Source organism: Schistocerca gregaria, chromosome 7, assembly GCF_023897955.1.
Source record: "Schistocerca gregaria isolate iqSchGreg1 chromosome 7, iqSchGreg1.2, whole genome shotgun sequence".
Taxonomy (NCBI): Eukaryota; Metazoa; Arthropoda; class Insecta; order Orthoptera; family Acrididae; genus Schistocerca; species Schistocerca gregaria.
Genome location: NC_064926.1, coordinates 435,760,714 through 435,783,312, shown reverse-complemented (window position 1 = coordinate 435,783,312; position 22,599 = coordinate 435,760,714). Strand labels below are relative to the sequence as shown.

General features: G+C 45.1%; 1 protein-coding gene across 1 annotated transcript in view; it reads right to left on the bottom strand.

The window, feature by feature from the left end:
* Window positions 1-374: 374 nt before the first annotated feature.
* The window catches only part of LOC126282092 (nose resistant to fluoxetine protein 6-like), a 39,812-nt gene continuing 17,587 nt past the window's right edge, over window positions 375-22,599 (bottom strand). The window contains exons 5-12 of the mRNA XM_049981549.1: window positions 22,160-22,341; window positions 17,534-17,866; window positions 14,638-14,831; window positions 12,835-12,967; window positions 9,355-9,538; window positions 5,110-5,252; window positions 4,462-4,570; window positions 375-1,639 (exon numbers count right to left, since the gene is read on the bottom strand). Of these exons, the coding sequence (XP_049837506.1) occupies window positions 1,386-1,639; window positions 4,462-4,570; window positions 5,110-5,252; window positions 9,355-9,538; window positions 12,835-12,967; window positions 14,638-14,831; window positions 17,534-17,866; window positions 22,160-22,341 (1,532 nt within the window). The 3' untranslated portion in view covers window positions 375-1,385. The remainder of the gene's footprint in view (window positions 1,640-4,461; window positions 4,571-5,109; window positions 5,253-9,354; window positions 9,539-12,834; window positions 12,968-14,637; window positions 14,832-17,533; window positions 17,867-22,159; window positions 22,342-22,599) is intronic.

Here is a 22,599-nt window from a genome sequence, read left to right as displayed (position 1 = left end):
TTGGCCGGCCGCAGTGGTCGAGCGGTTCTAGGAGCTTCAGTCTGGAACCGCACCACCACTACGGTCGCAAGTTCGAATCCTGTCTCGGGCATGGGCGAATGTGATGTCGTTAGCTTGGTTAGGTTTAAGTAGTTCTACGTTCTACGGGACTGATGACGTCAGATGTTAAGTCCCATAGTGCTCAGAGCCATTTCAACCATTTTTCCATTAATTTCGTAAGTGGTGATATTGTTATTAGGGCGAGTCCATGTTCAGTTTTTCGCATATAATGTATGACAGCTGTTTATTTTCCTAAAGTTGGTCTCTTGTGCACATTAAAGTAGGAACGACTTCCGTTGCTCTGTTGTAGGAAATGATTCACATTAATCGTATCAAATGGAGAAGAAACAGTTGCAGCCATTTTTATAATTAAGGTTTTTTATTAACAAAATTTAATACTGATTTCATTAAACACAACAAACGGAGGCCTTGAAGGGCCTCGACTTCATTTGATATGTGTGTTTCTTAAACATATAAACATCTATGAAATACGTAGACAACAAATGACAACGAAATAAATAGCTACTCTTCTTCGCAGTAACAACATTTTCCTCGCCATCTGGTGTTTAGTTTAATATAAAGCTCTCTTGGCAAAGACACTAGTTGAAGCAGAGTAGGTGGAAGACGAAGTGCTAAAATGCGAGTATTTTACTGTGGAAAATGTTGTACTGCTACAGAAATGAAAAAACAAATATCACTTAATAAATACTGGCCTGTTTTTCGCCAATACTGTTTGCATCTAGAGTTAACATTAGAGAGTGCTGCAGAAAGCACTCTCTGGTAGTATTTCCGACTAGACTGCCAAAAGCGATCTTTTAGGAGAGGTTAGGGTGGTCAGGTGGTTAACAGACGACTAGCAAGGCGGCACGAACCCGCGATATGGCTATAGCAGCGAACGGTGGCAAAACGAACTAGCAAGCGCAGCGCTTGCCTGAACGTTGCGTCAGCCAGTGTTCTCTGACCTGTCGGGAGCAGACACGCCCATTTCTCTCCGAGTCGTAGCTGGTGACGTTAATGGAGAGTGTCGTTTGACCTCGAACCAATGCGCGGACTAAAGAATGAACAGCACAACAGTTTCACAGCCTGTTTTCCACAAGGAACTGACTTATTTTGCTATACAAGTATGAATGAAAGACACTTATTCGAACTTTTTCCCTCGGAAGCATGTCGATCTTGCGGTTAAGATGTGTATCCTCCGAGACTGTCAAAATACGTCGGCGGCTAGTGCGACGTCACAGCCTGCGGTATCTCGAATGTTGGATCGAAGGTCGCGTCGACGCATTATCAGTCGACGTCGAGGTTCGCGTAGCGGCGTCCCCGGCCGCAGGTCGTTGCCACGGAAACCGCTAACAGCTGGCTGGCGTGGACGAGGCGTCGACGCGCACCTCCGTGAGTCGACCGTCGCAGGGAGGCGCGGGGTGGGTCTCGGTCGCCTCCGACGCCGCCACGGTGGCGGCCTCCGTGTTCTCGAAGGCGGGGTTGTCCTGCGGCTTGCCTGCCGCCTGCCCCAGCGTCGAGGGCGGCTGGATGCTGGACAGCACGGACGCCGGCGGCGTCGCCGTGCCGGGCGACGCGGGCTTGGCTGGCGAGGGCTTGCTGTCTGTAAGGGCGCGACAGAAACTCGTGAGCTAAAGCGCAACAGTCCAGCTGTTCAATATCTGTGGACGTCTACTCCACTGAAGCATTGCTTATTAAAGTTAATCCCAGGCATTAATACTGTTAAAGCACCAAATTCGAGTAGCATACAACATTTATTCGACAATAGCTAGGAACTTATCAGTAAGAGCTTCAGTACATCTCTCCCCTGCTTTGTATAACTGCTTGCATCCAGTTTGACTAATTCAGTTTTTGGTAACTTCCAAGAATGATTGCCTATCGAAGTGGTGGGGTCCAAACGGTACATATGGAACGTGCGATTGTAAATCGATCATGCGACTCTGCTGTCAGCGTTATGGTCAATTATTTGTGATCGTCATTTTTATCTGTTTTCCGTCGTTTCATCTTAGTTGCTCCAAGTTACATACCTCCGCGAATTAATAGAAAAAAGGGAATTGTTCCCGTAACGTACACATCACACGGCCTTTCACATGACGACGTGTAAGGTATGTCATCTCCTTCGTAATTACAAGTATTTTTGTAATGGATCACGCAAGGTTGGTGGCGGGCGTTATGAGTATGTTTACGGTGGTACTGTAGCAATGACAAAAGAAGACCGCTACAAAAATACTTGTAATTACAAAGGAGATGACTTAGCTTACTTGTCGTCATGTGAAAGGCCATGTGATGTGTACGTTACGTGAACAATTCCTTTTTTCTATTAATTCGCGGAGGTATGTAACTTGGAGCAATTAAGAGGAAACTACGGGAAACAGATAAAAATGACAATTACAAATAATTGACCAATCGCAAGTTGGATATGTACCGTTTGGACCCCGCCACTTCGATAGGCAATCATTCTTGGAAGTTACCCAGCTTTTTATGGAAACTGAAGGGGAATGGAAGGAAATGAGAGGAAACGAAAGGGAAGGAACTAACGATATCATCAGCCTCGGGACTTTGAGTGGAATCAGCGGCGGCGACTGAAAATGTGTGCCGGACCGGGGTACGAACCACGGATTTCCTGCCTACTAGACAGGAAACGATATCAGTGATACGATTCGCTGATGACACTGTTATCCTGAGTGAAAGTGAAGAGGAACTACATGATCTGCCGAATGGAATGAACAGTCTAATGAGTCAGGATATGGATTGAGAGTAAATCGAAGAAAGACGAAAGTAATGAGAAGTAGCACAAATGAGAACATCGAGAACCTTAACATCAGGATTGACGGTTACGAAGTAGTTAAGGAATTCTGCTATCTAGACAGTAAAATAACGACCAACCGACATAGCAGGGAGGACATCAAAAGCCGACTAGCACTGGCAAAAGGGGTATTCCTGGCCAACAGAAGTCCTCTAATATCAAACATAGGCCGTAATTTGAGGAAGAAATTACTGAGAATATACGTCTGGAGCACAGAATTCTATGATAGGGAAACATGGACTGTGGGAAAACCGGAATATAAGAGAATCGAAGCATTTGAGAAGCAGTGCTTTAACTGAACGTTGAAAATTAGATAGACTGATAGGTAAGTAATGAGGAGGTTCTGTGTAGAATCGCCGGCCGGAGTAGCCGAGCGGTTCTAGGCGCTACAGTCAGGAACCGCGCGACCGCTACGGTTGCAGGTTCGAATCCTGCCTTGGGCATGGACGTGTGTGATGTCCTTAGGTTAGTTAGATTTAAGTAGTTCTAAGTTCTCGACGACTGATGACCTCAGAAGTTAAGTCCCATAGTGCTCATTTGAACAGTGCAGAATCGAAGAGGAAAGAGATATATGGGTGGTAGGTTGTTTGGGGAAGGAGACCAGACAGCGTGGTCATCGGTCTCATCGGATTAGGGAAGGATGGGGAAGGAGGTCGGCCGTGTCCTTTCAGAGGAACCATCCCGGCATTTGCCTGGAGTGATTTAGGGAAATCACGGAAAACCTAAATCAGGAAGGCCGGACGCGGGATTGAACCGTCGTCCTCCCGAATGCGAGTCCAGTGTCTAACCACTGCGCCACCTCGCTCGGTAAGAGATATATGGAAAACACTGACAAGCAGAAGGGATAGGACGATAAGACATCTATTAAGACGTCAGGGAATGACTTTCATGGTTCTAGAGGGAGCTGTAGAGGCCAAAAACTGTAGAGGTAGACAAAGGTTGGAATACATCCAGCAAATAATTGAGAACATAGGTTGCAGATGCTGAGGAATTCGTGGCGGGCTGCATCAAATGTTTTATTTCCATAGATATTTACACTCCAGAAAAATGCCTTGAGGAAAGATCTAACACTTCTATAATATATCTTCTATAATCTCTATATTCGATGTTAACAATTTTTTTTCTTCTGAAACTCTTTCCTTAGCAGTATCTATCTCCATATTGTATCCTCACTATTTCGATCGTCATCAGTTATTTTGCTGCTGAAATAGCAACACTCGTCTAACACTTTTAGTGTCTCTTTTCGTAGTCTAATTTCCTCAGCATCACCTTATTTAATTTGACTATATATTATGCAACGCAATTTTTAACATTTATCAAAACATCGACCACACAAAATATTAATGCAGGGAAGAGCTGCTGGAATTAAATATGTGAATTAGAAGTACAATAAGTGTAATATTGAAAGAAACTAGACTGCAGTATGGTAAACATGAGTAAATATTGTTATAGTGTAAAGATTGGAAATATTGAATATATGGCCAAAATGGAGATGTGAAAAGGGTTCACGGGAGCATTTAGAGAGGGGGGGGGGAGGGAGAGAGTGAGTGAGAGAGAGAGAGAGAGAGAGAGAGAGAGAGAGAGAGAGACAACAAACGTAGTTGGGGAAAGGCACTCACCCGGTTTTAGCCAAGCCTTGTCCAGGTTGAGGACGGGCAGCTCAAAAGTGAGGGTGAACACTGTGGATAACGTGAGCACAATGGCGACGTCACCCAGTGCGATGTGTACCTGCAAACAGAACAGGTGGTCACTGCTAAGACAAAGTACAATAGGTGGCACTTCAGTAAAGTCTATGGTTATCGAAAAACACATGGGACGAAAAAGCTCTTTTTCACATTCTTTGAGTATATTATTAAGGGTGCTGTTATCACCAAGTGTGCAAGACTGTAAGTGTGCCAAGCCACAGCACGTTTATATGGACTGTGTTGAGACAGACTGTTATGAAAATTATACGTGTTCTGTATTTTGTTGGCTCATATATCGCGAAAATACATGTTTGATCCATTGATACATATTGTTTTTCTCCTGATAAGATGATTGCAATAATCTAAAACGGTAGAGAATAAACATACGATTGTACAGCTGACGGCACAAACATGCTCTTTTCAAATTATCTAACAGCTGTAGACAGTCACCTATAATACGACTTTCAACTCATGTTTATTACAAAGCAGTCACCGACTTAAGGAGGAGCATTAGGAGTAGGAATACTAACACTACAACTAATTTTTGCGAATACCGTGCAAGTGCCGTGATTGCATACTTACCACCGAGTAGTGATCGTAGCTGATCGGAGCCCTGAGGGTGCCCAGCTCGTAGTAGAAGACGAGGAAGTGGATGAGGTAGGCGCTGTAGCACAGTTTGGCCAGGGGCTGGAATCCCCACCAGCTCAGCAGTCTGCGGACGGGGCCTGCCGCAGGACAATACCGCTACAGACTCGTTAACAACTACAAACATATCGCTATAGAGCTGAAATCTCACATAATAAACACTTAGGAACGTGACATTAAAAAGGAAAAGGAAGGGTGGGGTTAATGTCCCTTCGACGACCAGGTCATTAGAGAGATCTAAACATCGGACTAGGAAGGAAATCGTGTCCCATCGTGGAATCTTTCCAGCGTTTACCTTGGACGCTTTAGGGAAAACACCAGGAACTAAAATCCGGAGGGCCGGAGGAAAATTTAAATCACCGTCCTTCCGAAAACGAGTCTGATGTATTTCTGCTGCGCCACCTAACTCGGTACACGAAATTTAAGCAGTAGAAACGATTTTCAAATTTTAGGCTGCTATCTAGTATTTTCAGACAAACGAGACGATTCATCCTCGTGCGAATTAGTGACGAGACGAGGAGGACAAAGGGAAAAGAGAGCTCTGCTCTGATTCCGGAACTGTTGCAGCATTCATATGAACTGATTTAATCCGTCCGAACATGCATCTAAAGGCCCAACGTTACCGACTGACCATCGTGTTGTCCTCAGGCGATAGGCATGATAGGCACGAAGGGGCCGTTGTTGCTTTTCGTCACCAGAACGGCTACTTCTCAACCAGATAGCTCCTCAGATGGCCTCATAAGGGTTGTGTGCAGCCCGCTCGCTAACAGCACTCGGCAGACCCGTACGGTCACCCATCCAAGGGCTAGCCAGGTCCCACGACGTTTACATTCGGTGTTATGACGGGAGCCGTTTGAACTGATTTAGAGGGACAGTAATTCAAGAAGGCTGGGTTGGTGTATGAACCAAGTAAGTTGATGTCTGCATCACGTCGCTAAGGTTTAGGTTAAAAAAGTAAATGGCTACTTTCTTGAGCTACTGTACTTGTGTTTCCTTTTTACGTACTCTCAAGGCCTTCTAGAACGCATGGATCTCGTCTCCTGCTAATCACATAAATCAGTTCTACTTCAGTTAAGACGTTGGTTACGTATGCATGATAACCAACCACCATCGGTGTCTTGCCATCCATCTAAACAACTTGCTCATTTTTGGGTGGTATGCTCCAAGGCTTGTTTGAGTTTCTGTGATGTAAGACAAATCAAAAAAACTTTCTCGTAACTTAAAGTGATTTTACCTAGGAGCCAAACTGGAACGGCAGGATATTGTTGGGTAACCAAACGTGGACATATTTCATTCAATTGATGTAGAAGTTGTGGTGTCACCGCCAGACACCACACTTGCTTGTCTTTAAATCGGCCGCGGTCCGGGAGTATACGTCGGACCCGCGCGTCGCCACTATCAGTGATTGCAGACCGAGCGCCGCCACACGGCAGGTCTAGAGAGACTTCCTAGCACTCGCCCCAGTTGTACAACCGACTTTGCTAGCGATGGTTCACTGACAAAATACGCTCTCATTTGCCGAGACGATAGTGTAGCATAGCCTTCAGCTGCGCCATTTGCTACGACCTAGCAAGGCGCCATTATCAGTTACTATTAACATTGTGAAATATATACCTTCAAATAATGGTTAAAGTTAAGTATTCCATCAGCTACGTCCATTTTTCTAAATTCTAATATCCTTGTCATGTTATAGACCTCACGCCAGCCGGCCTCCTCTAGTAACACGGTGTTGGCTCTCCTGCCAACCACAACAGAAGTATTAGGTTTCTCAGACGCATCTGATGACAGAACGTATATTCCATAATCGATCATGAATAATCATCAATGAGTACAGCCTAAGGAAGTGTCTGACACTTCACAGTACAATACATTTGCGACTACAAGCCTCTGAGATGATATCTGAGATGATATCTTCAATATCCCCACAAACGGCTCATACCATTCGCAGCTCAGAAGTGTTGCTTATTGAATTGACTAATCCGCTAGAGCCGTATGCACTGCTCCACGTGGTCCTATCCTCTGTCATGGGAAAGAGGGCACGCAGACAGCCACTACTTTAAGTCTTGCAGAGTACATCAGATGGGTTACTTCCGGTCACGTCTTCCTGCTACACAGATTACGACCCTGCTTCGAACGTGGACTTTCTGGCTCCCACTAGCTGTTTCTATTCAATGCGCTGCTCATGACGGCTTTGGCTGTGACATGTTCGTATCGGGAACGGGCAGAATACCGTTGTCAGCAACGACGGAGTGATTAGAAAACCAAAAATGTGAGACTAGGACTCGAGCTCTTACCTACGTGCGTAAATAATGATAATAACTGCGTGTGGCTCAATGGCCTGGTGCAAGTCCTGCTATTGGATATCGCTCAGCCCATTTACATGTCATTAACCTACCCCAGTTATGCAACCGGGGTAAGGTAACCTACAGCTTAACGTGGAATCTGATCCACGTGTTGTTTCTGGCGACTCCTCACATATCTGAGAGGTGGAATTTCCAGGCACGCATTTTCTGGTAAGCCACCAAGCTCTACAAGTGTAAGGGTAGTTCATCTATAGGTTTTGAGGACTGAATTGGCGAACATCGAAATATGTCACACATATGGCCCTATCTATTGATTGCATTGATTTATAAGTTTATATTTCTTACGCCGGTTAGGGTTGTAAACCTCAGTATTTGACAAAAATTTCAAGTTATTACCCCTATCTGTTTCTGACAGAATGTGGTTTCAAGAGACGGGCAGACAGATAGATGGACAGCAAATGCTACAAATAAAAAAAAATGATGTAATTGCAAATTAACAACTTTCGTAATTTTTCCCTGACTTGTACAGTGAAACCTTGCTTCTTACCAGGTTTTATGATTCTAGGTCAACGGGCAGTACACTATAGTTTTTGGTGGGTGAGTTTGCGAGTGTCAAAATATGTGATATAAATGGCCACGTCTTTTGATTTCATTTACTTAGAAGCGTCAATTTTTACACCGCCAAGGGACCGAAGATCTTAGCACATTAAACAAAATTTCAGCTCCATGCCTCAACTCGTTCCCGAGAAAAAGTTGTCTTAACAGTCCGACAGACAGACACGTGGACAACAAAGCTATCGTATTTTTACCGATTGAGGTAAGGATCCCTAAAAATGGTATCCAATGTTTCGAATCCATAACTATCACATGTAAAAAGTACTTATATTACGAGGGTAATCCCAAAAGTAAGGTCTCCTATTCTTTTATGAGTACATAGACCTGTTTATTTCTACAATGGTTTAAATCAGTTTCCAGCTGGAACATTTAGCTATTTTTCGACATAATCACCATTTCTGTCGATGAGTTTTTGTAGACGCTGTGGCAGTTTTTGTATTCCAATGCCATACCAGCTCGCCGCCAAACTGTTCAGCAAGTTATGAACCTCCGTTAAAATTCTGTGAGCATTGCTTCGGTAAAGCTCAGGAACCAACGTGCAGAGATCATTCAGGGTGATCCGCCGATGTTCACGCATGCTTTGCTCAACCTTCAACACTGTCTCCTCAGAAAATGCCTGCTCCTTTATTCGTCGTTAATTTCGGTCCGACCAGCTGCAAACTCTCTACACCACTTACGAACATTTTTGACATCCATGCACGAATCACCATGCACTTCCGTCAGTTGGCGAATAACTGCGTGCAATTCGCACTTGGTTGTAACATCCAACGGGAGCTCCGTTTTCAACGGCTGCCAAGCCAAGACAGAGCGCCTGAGCGCGGCGTGCGCATGTTCACACACAGCGCGTGAAGCTCGCTTCATAACAGTGTGACCAACTGCCACACAAACAGAGTTCTGTACATATAAAAAAATAGGAGACCTTACATTTGGGATTACCCTCGTATTTCGGACAAAAATCCATTGCGGACACCTTTAATGTGAAAGGTGTAACTCGTGTGGTGCGTGAGTGAATATTGTATTGCAGGAACAAAAAGGCGTTTGAATTATAAAAGTTACTTATACACTCTTTCCTTGAGCCGCTATCACAGTTTCAGTGTCCCTCTGGGAAACGGAATGTTGGTACGTCTCTTGTCGGTGGAACTGTACAGCCACCTCAAGACGGTAGGTGCATTAGTGTACCAGTTGATGAACGTGGCCTCTGGCAAGCAAGTGAAGCCTGCGGTATCAGAGGAGCAGATAGGGTAGAGATCTGGCAGGTGCCTACCTGCGTATCCTCGCTCGCAGGCGAAGATGATCCAGGAGACGACGAGGGCCCAGGCGAGCGGGTGCAGCGCGCTGAAGAAGGCGGCCTCCAGGGGGTTGTATGGCTTGACGTAGTAGGCGTGCAGCGAGTACACCACGGCCAGCGCGCACGCCGTCGACGCCACCCAGCACACGCACACCGTCGCCTGCGGGGGCAGAGCAGCGATGCTTCACAACAGACTCGGCGCAATCACGAAGCTACAGTGTCGCGTCACTTTACTCTTCCACTTCTTCTCCGAGACTCGACGTTTCGAACTTCTGCTGCGATATATCCCTCAGGAGTCTTCTAGTTGCCGAACACTGTAAAATGCCAGTGTCGCATTCGCTTACAATACGCAGTTTTCCCGCGATTTTTGTTCAAACCTATGAACTTGCCCCCCTTCTTGCAGCGCTGTACCGTAGGTCTCTAGAAGAGCGTAGCGTTCAAAGGATTGGAAAAGGGCTCAGGTCTTCCCCGTTATCAAGAAGGGACGTCGAACAGATGTGCAGAACTGTAGACCTATATCTCTAACGTCGATTGGCTGTAGAATTTCGGAACACGTATTACGGTCGATTATAATGACTTTTCTGGAGACTAGGAATCTACTCTGTAGGAATCAGCATGGGTTTTGAAAAAGACGATCGGGTGAAACCCAGCTCGCGCTATTCGCCCACGAGACTCAGAGGGTCATAGACACGGGTTCCCAGGTAGATACCGTGTTTCTTGACTTCCGCAAGGCGTTCGATACAGTTCCCCACAGTCGTTTAATGAACAAAGTAAGAGCATATGGACTATCAGACCAATTGTGTGATTGGATTGAAGAGTTCCTAGATAACAGAACGCAGCATGTCACTCTCAATGGAGGGACGTGTTCCGAAGTAAGAGTGATTTCAGGTGTGCCGCAGGGGAGTGTCGTAGGACCGTTGCTATTCACAATATACATAAATAACCTTGTTGATAACATAGTAAATTCACTGAGGCTTTTTGCGGATGATGCTGTGGTATATCGAGAGGTTGTAAATATGGAAAATTGTTCTGAAATGTAGGAGGATCTGCAACAAATAGACGCATGGTGCGGGTAATGGCAATTGAATCTCAATGTAGACAAGTGTAATGTGCTGCGAATACATAGAAAGAAAGATCCTTTATCATTTAGCTACAATATAGCAGGACAGCAACTGGAAACAGTTAATTCCATAAATTATCTGGGAGTAGCCATTAGTAGTAATTTAAAATGGAATGGCATATAAAAATGATCGTCGGTAAAGCAGATGCCAGACTGAGAGTCATTGGAAGAATCCTAAGGAAATGCAATCCGAAAACAAAGGAAGTAGGCTACAGTAGACGTGCTCGCCCACTGCTTGAATATTGCTCACCCGTGTGGGATCCGTACTAGATAGGGTTGATAGAAGAGATAGAGAAGATCCAACGGAGAGCAGCTCGCTTCGTTACAGGAACATTTAGTAATCGCGAAACCGTTACGGAGAAGATAGAGAAACTCCAGTGAAAGACTCTGCAGGAGAGACGCTCAGTTGCTCGGTACGGGCTTTTGTTGAAGTTTCAAGAACATACCTTCACCGAGGAATCAAGCAGTATATTGCTCACTCCTACGTATATCTCGCGAAGAGACCATGAGGATAAAATCAGAGAGATTAGAGCCCACACAGAGGCATACCGACAATCTTTCTTTCCGTGAACAATACGAGACTGGAATAGAAGGGATAACCGATAGAGGACTCAAAGTACCGTCCGCCAGCACCGTCAAGTAGCTTGCGGAGTATGGATGTAGATGTATAAAGACGAATTTTACCCAATACTCCACTTCCTAAGGGCAAAAAAAGGAAAAAAAACTTCTGAAGATGATACCTGTATAGGAGTCGGCACATCGAGTTTGGAAAAGAAGGGGAGTATGACGCAGCCTAACGACCCAGAAGATTTTATCTACAGTGGCAACAGTCACGAAAGAATGGAGGCTGACACTATAAACGTGCTGGGTCTACGGACGTGGACACCCTTATCAGCACCGTCTTCTACGCCTTAGGGATAAATTTATAGAGCAGACGAGTGTGAATTGAGTTGTGTGAGGTTTAAGAAATCCAGCTATATGAACAAGAGCCATGGAAACAGCTGTCACCAACAAATGAAGTCATTTTATAAATTCTTCCTCGGCCGTATTTTTTTCCTCATGGGCCTGGACGATCATATGAAATACACGTATTCTCTGATTATCAACTCTCTTTATCGGTAGCTCGAAGTATTCAAATTCTACCAAGTCTGAGAGTGTCCGTGTAATAGAGTCGGTTATACCTAAACTGCCCAGAAAAATCAAGTACATCCAGTTCTCCAGGAAATTTGTGTCGGGATGCTTCCGTTCCGTTATTTATCACCTCAGCTAGCATTTCAAGCTTTTATCAATCATCCAGAGGAATTTTTATTACAATTTGTCAGATAGATATTACTTTGCGTGTTGGCATATGTAATTTTCTCTTAAAAAAAAAACTTTCGTTTGATGTGGAATCACCATTTTCATAAACTTTTTTAGCATGAATATCCATAAACACCAATGTGAACAATGAAGCTAGATAGAGCTATTAGTTCAATGAAGGGCTTATTTCAATAGTGTTACAAGTCCATTTTTGTTCATATTAAGATACAGAGTTAAATGAGCGCTGAAAAATCTGCAGTTGAGATACCAGAAATATTCAAGCATATGGCTTCTTGCTAGAGATGAAACTTTCTTTCTGTTTGTTTGCCTCATTAATTTCAGAAGCGTTCTGGACAGAAAGGTGGAGGTAATGGACTTGTAGCACTATTGAAATAAGCCCTTCAAATAATGCCGAGGAAAGATTCTTATACTCAATCTAACTTGAGTGATGTTTGTTTAGGAAAAAGAAGACAGGCGTATCACAAATGAAAATTATATTTCCGTAGTTAATACGTTGCTTTGTTGTTCATATAATTATGTCCTACGGTTTTTATTGCCTCTTGCGCTATTTCCTTTTCTTATTGTGTTCAGTGTTCTACTGCAAGTTGATAACTCTACAACGAGCTCTCCATTACGCGCCATTATATTATTACGTTGATTACTATTTGTGTATTTCTTACCGTCGATGTGACACCAGATCAGGCATTTCTCGGCTTGCAAGTTCCATGGTGAAGTCGTACGTCCCCATCTGCCAGCTTGTACCGTTTATGAACATGATTCGCACCAGTTTGAACTTTACTCCGAGCACCGAGTAGCGAAACCCGCCTATTGTGTACATAAAGAACTATTTGCGTTTGTATTCAGTAGGACACTAATCTAACGGTTGAAGCGACTGCTCGTGATAAGCATAAAGTTCGTGTCAGTTCCCGGTCTGCCACAAATGTCCAGCTGTGTCGACGTAATCATTATGAGCCACTACTTTAAATCTTGCACACAAGAGTAGTCGCAAAGAGGAAGAGCACCGCCGAGGTACTTACGACAGAGAGATGCGTTTTGTGGCCCTTGGTGTGGAAGAGCAGCCAACCCAGCCCCAGGCCCACGAGGAAGGGGCTGGCCCGCGTGTAGGTGGCCGCATACACTCCTGGGAAGAAGGCGTCTCTCACCGAGTCCCTGCAACACGAGGCTCCAGATTATATACCTGCGAGCATTCTGGACCCAGAGACAACCGTGCCTGCAGCTAGCTATCATGGCAACAGTTCTTCCATTAAAAAGGCACTCTCTGATCAAAAAGCATAACTGCGAGGCAAAATATCGTTCTAGAAACAAGTTCAAGGCGGAAAGCTAAAAATTATGTAAGTGACTTAAGGTTGGGTGCAAGAAACAGCAACTCCTGGACTGTTTTACTGTCCCGCAAATTTGGATTGATATCCTAGGGGAAAATACTGCTACGAACAGTGGAAGATTACAGAAATAACTGCAATATTTTCAACATATAACCTAAGGTTCAAAATGGCTCTGAGCACTATGGGACGTAACTTCTGAGGTCATCAGTCCCCCTAGAACTTAGAACTACTTAAACATAACTAACCTAAGGACATGACACACATCCATGCCCGAGGCAGGATTCGAACCTGCGACCGTAGCGGTCGCGCGGTTCCAGACTGTAGCGCCTAGACCCGCTCGCCCACCCCGGCCGGCTATAACCCAAGGGTTGGCACCACAGTACTGAACTAGTGGTGGCCGCATTGGAGATGGTATGCACTCGTACGAACTTTCATTTCACTTAGAAACCAGTTATAGCGATATGTGACATGAAAAATTCTAGGGCGATCTACTGATTGAACTCGAACTGCTTTCAGATTTGTACTCTATCACCCAGTTACCCATCGAGCCACTGTCGGATGGTGGGGGAGGGTGTGACGGGGGAGGGAGGCGGAGGCCATGGACGAGAAAAATTAGAAGCGATAAGAGAGTGGGAGTAATGGAGGTGGAGAGCGGCAAGAGGGAATGGGAGAGACTTGCTGAGAGAAAGGTAGTGAAATCAGGACTGAGAGAGAATGGTGGGTGGGGAGAGAAAGAAGATTAAGAGAGGGGTGGGGAAAGAAGAGAGAGGGAAGAAAGGAATGTGAGGAAGTCAGGAGAGAGATAGGAGAGACCAGTACAGTGCGTCGCCACCGTCCACAAATAAGAACGAACCAAAACGAAAACAAAATGTCAAATAGCCAATACAGGCTAAGAATAAGCCTGTAAATGAGATAATTTTCTGCTTCTCTCTTAGCCGGTATCGGCAACGGCCTTTCCACCGTGGATACATAGGTTCCCGTCAGATCAACGAAGTTAAGTTCTGTCGGGCGTGGCTAAGACTTGGATGGGTGATTACCCAGGCCGCCATGCGCTGTTGGCATTTTTCGGGGTGCACTCAGCCTCGCGATTCCAATTGAGGCGAATAGTAGCGGCACCGGTCAAAGAAAACCGTCATAACGACCGGGAGAGCGGTGTGCCGACCACACGCCCCTCCTATCCGCACCCTGAACTGAGGATGACACGGCGGTCGGATGGTCCCGATGGGCCACTTGTGGCCTGAAAACGGAGTACTTTTTCTTAGCCGATATCTGTATATGAATAGTCTGTTTCCTCACTACGCAAGTTATTCCCCGGTGTAGGGGTCACTGCGTGTAAGAGCTACAACTTTAATGGTTGAATAATCTTCCGTCTGTGAGATTCGCATACCTTGAAAGCGTTCGTATGGCTATTTCATCTGCCCAACATTGAAGTTGATCTTCGACAAAAGAGGGAAGTAAGTTTATGTGTCAGAGTTGAGTGAGAGAGGGGATACTCACTCGAGACTGCGGACGTCGGCCCAGGGGAACTTGAGGACGTAGGTGAGGCAGAAGGCGACGATGATGGGCACGAGCAGCAGACCTCCCAGCAGGCCACGTGCGACGCGCGGCCACCGGAACATGGGGTACAGCACCAGCGGGCTCAGCCAGTAGAGCTGCGTGTCCGCCGACAGGTACCACGACTGCACCACGCACTGCAGCACACAGGGAGATCCAAGCCAATGGGGGACTTCGTCTTGTCAGGACAAAAACACAGCTTTGGTTGGGGTGTTCTACACATAGCAAAATCTAGATCCATTGACTGTTTCTGAACTGCTATCCTTACAGCAGTCATGGTGCAAGTCTGTAGTTCTCGAGTGTCTATTCCCTCTCAAAAACCATCTAATACATTTACTTCGGTATTTCGTTCAGACAAGTTTTACTCGTTAAACCTCAGACACTATTGTCACAGAGCATCTTTGACGTACCGTGCTCTTGTACAGTCGAAGCATAGGATTCTGTAAAGGGCTGCGACGAAACTTGTACGGCAACCACTGGCTCTAAATGGCTGTTGAAATGGTGTGGGGCGTTACACCAGCTGATGCTAGCAGCTGGCAGCTGTAATTGCTCCACATATAGTAGAATTGGCATAAGAAGGTTCCTGACAGTTGACAGCGCTTTTGCCAGTTTTCAGCTGTGAAGCTCAAACGGCTGCAGGCGAAAAGAATATAGCCATCTAGCGATCTGTGACAATAGAGCATGGTTGCCATAGATACGTTTACAAAATCGCGTTACGTGACAGGTTGTCGCAGGCATGCAAAGCGGTCAGGGATCAACTTAAACGCTGTCTTGACTACAACGGCTGAGGCCCAGAACTATGTTCTTTGGTGGCTTTCAAAGCCGCCAGGCTGGAACACCAGTGACCTCTCTGTTTGGTCCCCACCCTCAAATCAACCAACCAACCAGAACTACAAGAAAGGGAGAATTATGTCGAGTCTCTCTGAAATTCCATAAGATCGTCCAATGATGATACTTTCCTACTTTACTGTACACACCAGAATTGTCAGTGACAAACTTAAAATGATTCTGATTCTAAATTAGAAGTCGTTAATGTATACTGAAAACATTAGAGTTGCTATCATGCTTCCTTGGGGCACACCTGATTCATATTCAGCCCACTGTAACATAAATACTTCGAAGCAATCACGTACCTGTAAAAATACTCCGTGTGATCGTATCTTAGCTAATAATTGACCATGCGGTACAGTGACAAATGACTTACACGAATCTGGGGAGACGGAGTCTGTTCATCTTCATACGTTGTAAAGATAAATTTCTGCCGACGCCTGCGGATGCCTCAAGACTTGGGTTACAGTTGATCTTGAGATGTAAAATTTGCATAGTATAGCACATTCCATCAATAGCTACTGTATTGGTTGGTTATACTGCGAGTTACAGTGCAAGTTATAATTATTGTATGGCCGCGGATCTTGGTAGATGAGGAACCGATTTATGCTGGAAAAAAATTAGTAACAATTTTGGCCACCAGGTGCAAATTTGTTGCTGTACAGCATGAAATGAAATGATCGTACGCCATTGTTAGTCGGGAGACCCCATGACCCCATGACATTGCAAGTCCGTTTTAGCTGACGCCACTGAGAGTCAATGATGAAGGACACAGAACACCCAGTCATCACGAGGCAGAGAAAATCCCTGACACTGCCGGGAATCGAACCCGGGACCCCGTGCGCGGGAAGCGAGAACGCAACCGCAAAACCACGAGCTGCGGATGCTATACAGCAACTTTTCGACAGCTCTGGTGGTCATACTGGTGAAATAGGGTTAGTTTGTAGTTAATAACAGAATCAGCAGTACTCCTTTCTGACTTGTTTTACGTTTTATGTCCACGTCCCGTTCCTAATGCATTATATAGGGAAACATTTCTGTACATCTTTCTTGCATTCACAGCGCCAAGTTTGCACCTGGTGGCCAAGATTGGAACTATTGTTTTCAACGAAGATCATTGCCGCATTACAGCATTAGACTATGTAACAAGTTTCGCTGCGACGGGATAATTACAACCCATACTGGATCTCTGTGAGTAGCTGAACTTCAGTTATGACACTTGGTACTATGTGTGTTTTAGCTCTGAAGGTGGCCTACTTCGGCTGAAACTGACCGTATAAAAACCGGGTGATCCAAAAGTCAGTATAAATTTGAAAACTTAATAAACAACGGAATAGTGTAGATAGAGAGGTAAAAATTGACACTCATGCTTGGAATGACATGGGGTTTTATTAGAACAAAAAAAAAGACAAAGTATTGCTAGACGCGTGAAAGATATCTTGCGTGCGTCGTTTGGTGATGATAGTGTGCTCAGCCGCCACTTTCGTCATGCTTGGTCTCCCAGGTCCCCAGATCTCAATCCGTGCGGTTATTGGCTTTGGGGTTACCTGAAGCCGCAAGTGTATCGTGATCGACCGACATCTCTAGGGATGCTGAAAGACAACATCCGACGCCAATGCCTCACCATAACTCCGGACATGCTTTACAGTGCTGTTCACAACATTATTCCTCGACTACAGCTATTGTTGTGGAATGGTGGTGGACATATTGAGCATTTCCTGTAAAGAACATCATCTTTGCATCGTCTTACTTTGTTATGCTAATTATTGCTATTCTGATCAGATATCTGTCGGATATTTTTTGAACGTTTGTGTTTTTTTGATTCTAATAATTTGCGTCAATTTGTACCTCTCTATCTACATTATTCCGTGATTTATTCAGTTTTCAAATTTATACTGACTTTTTGATCAGCCGGTAAATACGTGACGTAGACTGTGCTTTGTTTGGACACTGGCAGACTGGCTGCTGTGAGATGTACGAGGTGCGGGCAGGAAGCGGAGCGGGGACTCACCACGTCGCCGGGCGACTGGTAGTTGTTGATGTAGAGCAGGTTGCGCCACCAGGAGGCGCGGCAGCGGCGCGTGTGCTCGGCCATGAGGCCGCTCCACAGCGGGCCGGAGCCCAGGTGCCGCGACAGCGTCGCGTACAGCCAGATGACGACGGCGTAGACGGGCGTCAGGCGGACGTAGCGGTACACGTAGAAGTTGACCAGGCCGAAGGGCCGCCCCTGCGAGCGGTCGCGCAGGAACACGAACGACAGCAGCATGCCGCTCACCACGAAGAACGTGTTCACCGCCAGGCTGCCGCCGTTGGACACCGGCATCTGTGTCCAGTCGTACTTGAGCTGCAACACGACGACGCTCATTAGAGCGCTCTCGCTACACTATGAGCCGTCGTAAAACTGGACTATCGATACTGAGTCCGTCCAACTACGCGAGTGTTCCCTGGCTTAGAGTCGGGTGACACTTACCGTGTGCAAGAGCCGCCCCTAATACAATATATTCACTTCCGCACATCTACAGGTACAACACCAATAACAAATGTGTGGTGTGCGTACTGTAAGACCTTCGGTACACACACCATCAGATTATTTGACTTGTCGCTCTAGCGAAGTAGGCGAGTGTCAGCAATAAGTCTCGTGGTCTTATTGTGGCGCCGGCCGGAGTGGCCGTGCGGTTCTAGGCACTACAGTCTGGAGCCGAGCGACCGCTACGGTCGCAGGTTCGAATCCTGCCTCGGGCATGGGTGTGTGTGATGTCCTTAGGTTAGTTAGGTTTAATTAGTTCTAAGTTCTAGGTGACTGATGACCTCAGAAGTTAAGTCGCATAGTGCTCAGAGCCATTTGAACCATTCTTATCGTGGCGTGTTTATCTTCTGCCGTTAGGTCAGACGATAGAAATGCCACTTGCACGCTTAGAGTAGCAGATTGACGGTGACCAACTTTAAACAGAACTTGATTAATTTTCACACACATTTATTAAAATAATAGCAATCATAAACCTTACTTAACTTGATTCTGGATGCTATTTACAACTGACAATCTGACGTTCCTTTGGTCCTGGTACATTAATTTTATTCTCACATATATCTCATACTTGACAAAGTGTATATTCATTTATCTTCATGGCTATGTACAGGAATATGATAATCTTATTAGGTGCAGACTGAAACTTGATTATAGACTGGTATAGACAAAGGCAGACTAATGCAGACTTGTACAGACTGGTGCAGACTATTGCAGACTGAGTAATCGCAGGTCTGTACTCTTGTTATAATACCTCGCACGATCAGGTATCACTGCGCAAGTGTGATCTGCGAGGAGAAAAGGTTCTACGTTAGCAACAATGTCATTGGCTGCGTTACATATTAATACGCGGATCTGCGGAAGCAGAATTTGGTCTGTCTCTAAGACAGTGCCATCTCGTAGTGCGGAGATGGACGAGTGCTGCGCCTGCGCTGTTGTGCTTAGCGGAGCGCGCTCTATTGGGAAAGTTGTGTACGTGCTGACTACGCGGAACTATGTACACAACAAAATGTAACACACGGTAAGAAAATAATAAAAAGGCTGGGTATTTAAAAAAATTTTGAGAATTGAAACATAAAAAAACACATCTTTCAACACATAAAACATCTCAGTTCAGCCATATTTTCACTTCCAGTCATGGGAAATCTTGGGGAGGAACAAACTAGTAAGTTAAAGTTTAAGTTAAAATATGTTACATATTTTTATTCGGTAATTTCGCATGGAATAATGTCCTGCGGTAATTTATCTTCAGCAAAGAAAGTTTCCATACTTCAACAACGTGCTGTAAGAATAATATATGGTGATCATCCACGACCACCTTGAAGACATCTGTTTGAGGAGTAACGCTTCACATGGCATTTATTCCTTCAAGAAGTTCGTTGTGGATATAGTTCTAAAGAAACAATGACGAAGGCATTTACAATGCTAGAGGAAAAATGGCATCCATTATCCCAGATTAAGTTTGTCTTTAGCGATAAAACGGGTGCACAGTTCAACCACCAAAAATTTTAATCACTTGTCCACTGTTTCACAATGTCTCCCAGATGTAAAGTTAAGTCTGAAAACAAACTGAAAAAGTTTTTCCTTAACAACTCTTTCTTCTCAGTAGAAGAATTTCTACCTATGTGATATGTAAATGTTAGTGGACAGGACTTGTGAACTGACATCAATATTTTGAAAAAAGTTAATGTTGACCATGTAGCCATTTTTATACACGAATGTGTAACGTGAATGTAAAAAGAGTCATTTGACATCGTTATGATTCATACATTTTCATGTATTGGAGCTGCACAACTCTAAGTATTTGAAAAATGTCATGTTACAACCTTGAGATGCCGATAAAATTATTTAGACAACCATTTTTGGTAGACTGACCAACATCAGATTCATAAAAGTATTTACAGCATCATATTAGCCGAAATATAAAATCACTAACATCAGGTGAGAAAACCATGAATTAGACACTATTACTATATCATAATACAAATTATATCGTCAATCTATAAAAACTACGACAGGTAGTACACTCATTCATGTTATGTACTTTATTTTACTATGTAATAACTGTGGCAACGGCCTTGCCGCAGTGGATACTCCGGTTGCCGTGAGATCACCGAAGTTAAGCGCTGTCGGACGTGACGGCACTTGGATGGGTGACCATCCAGCCGCCATGCGCTGTTGCCATTTTTCGGGGAGCACTCAACCTCTTGCTGCCAATTGAGGAGCTACTTAACCGAATAGAAGCGGCTTCGGTCAAGAATACCATCATAACGACTGGGAGAGCGGTGTGCTGATCCCACGCCCCTCCTATCCGCAACCTCACTGAGGATGACACGGCGGTCGGATGGTCCCGGTAGGCCACTCGTGGTCCTGGAGTGCTTTTTAATGTAATAACTTTGTCTGATGTATGGTTTTATCATCTTCCGTTAATGAATTTATTTTTCGCCTAATACCTCCCCGCCTGGGCGGGGCTGTTAATGAGTCACGCCTGCCCAAGTGAACAGCAACGAAAGAATGTTACGAAGGGAAAAAGACGTCGCAGGCACGCATACCTACTGACGCTTCGTAGAATGGCTGCAATACGGAACTCTGATGCACCATGTTACAGCGAGAAGACACGAAACGTATTAATTTGTTTAAAGTTATTGATATTTTAACAGCAAGAAGAAAGCTTCCTAATAAAATTTGATACAATAATGAAGTGTGCTTTCAAACTCTATGTACTGTGTAGACTCTTAAATGAACGCCCTTTTCATATAAATAACCAAGTTCCAGCATATTTATTTCCATTCCCCCAGTCAGTACATTTCCGGCTGATCATTTGGGTTATTGTCACGTTTTGTTAGAAATTTTTGTAGGCGTCGACAGTCATCGGTAGTATCACTTCACTCAGGAAACGAGGTAGTGCATTTCAAAGTACATCTTTTAGTCAGTCAGCGATTCTGCACGGCAAATAGCGGTCTTGCAAGTCCTCCGCATACGAAATTAATTTCTTAAGCGCTGCGATATCAGGCTGAGTCAGACTCATAAAGATATATCACACTGCCCTCTCCCGACGTCGTCGCGTGCTGCGAAGGATACGTTTTCGTGCCTCACTCTTTGGCGCTTTAATTTGATTTAAAATGCTCTTCAAGGATCAAGTTGTGCTTGTGAGGGAAAGTGGAGACAGAGAATGAAGTCTGTGTTTGAAACTTCCTGGCAGATTAAAACTGTGTGCCGGAACGAGACTCGAACTCGGGACCTTTGCCCTTCGCGGGCAAGTGCTCTACCGACTGAGCTACCCAAGCACGACTCACGCTCCGTCCTCACAGCTTTACTTCTGCCAGTACCTCATCTCCTACCTTCCAAACTCTACAGAAGCTCTCCTGCGAACCTTGCAGAACTAGCACTCCTGAAAGAAAGGATACTGCGGAGACATGGCTTAGCCACAGCCTGGGGGATGTTTCTAGAATGAAAAATTTCACTTTACAGCGAAGTGTGCGCTGGTATGAAACTTCCTGGCAGATTAAAACTGTGTGCCGGACCGAGACTCGAACTCGGGAACTTTGCCTTTCGCGGACAAGTGCTCTACCGACTGAGTTACCCAAGCACGACTCACGCCCCCTCCTCACAGCTTTACTTCTGCCAGTACCTCGTCTCCTACCTTCTGCAAGGTTCTGCAAGGTTCGCAGGAGAGCTTCTGTAAAGTTTGGAAGGAAGGAGATGAGGTACTGGCAGAAGTAAAACTGTGAGGACCGGGCCTGAGTGGTGCTTGGGTAGCTCAGTCGGTAGAGCACTTGCCCGCGAAGGCAAAGGTCCCGAGTTCGTGTCTCGGTCCTGCACACAGTTTTAATCTGCCAGGAAGTTTCATATCAGCGCACACTCCGCTGTAGAGTGAAAATTTCATTTAAGTCTGTGTTTGTGTGATTAATCTGAACATTAGCTAGAAAAATAATTACATCTAAACTCTAAACCTCAAGTCCAGCTTTCACTTGCACAGTGGGAATATCGCCGCTGGAAGGTTGTGGGTGTAGCACGCGTTTTGAACGTGAAGTAATACTGGCATGTGACTATTTGATCAGAGAGCAAAAGGCTGAAGAGTCTCCTTTGTTTTGGCGATCTGTGACAACTTACCCCGTCCTCGACGATATCGCTGTTGATGATCGGTGTTTCGGCCATGACGGCGTACTTGTGGAAGAGCACCACCCAGGCCATGCTGAGGAACTTGATGCCGTGCACGCTGGTCAGTCCCGAGTTGCTGACGTGGGTCAGAGAGCGCCAGTTCTTGCGCACCGAGAAGGCCAACCACGCGCTGTCTGCAAAGACAAGGGGGCGTCAGGTTAGCGGTGAAAAACAAGCTGGGCGCTACGAGGTTTGTCAGACTGTAATGATTGCTTGTGAGGTACTGCAAAACTTCAGCAGTGGGGAAAATACGAAAAAAAAGAAATTTCGCTGCTATGTCCAACACTTTTCATACAGTTAGCACATCACTTGAAACTTCAAGTACGAATTCACTTTTGTTGCCACTTCGTGCGATCAATGACGCAACACACGTTCCATTCGTTGGTGATTCT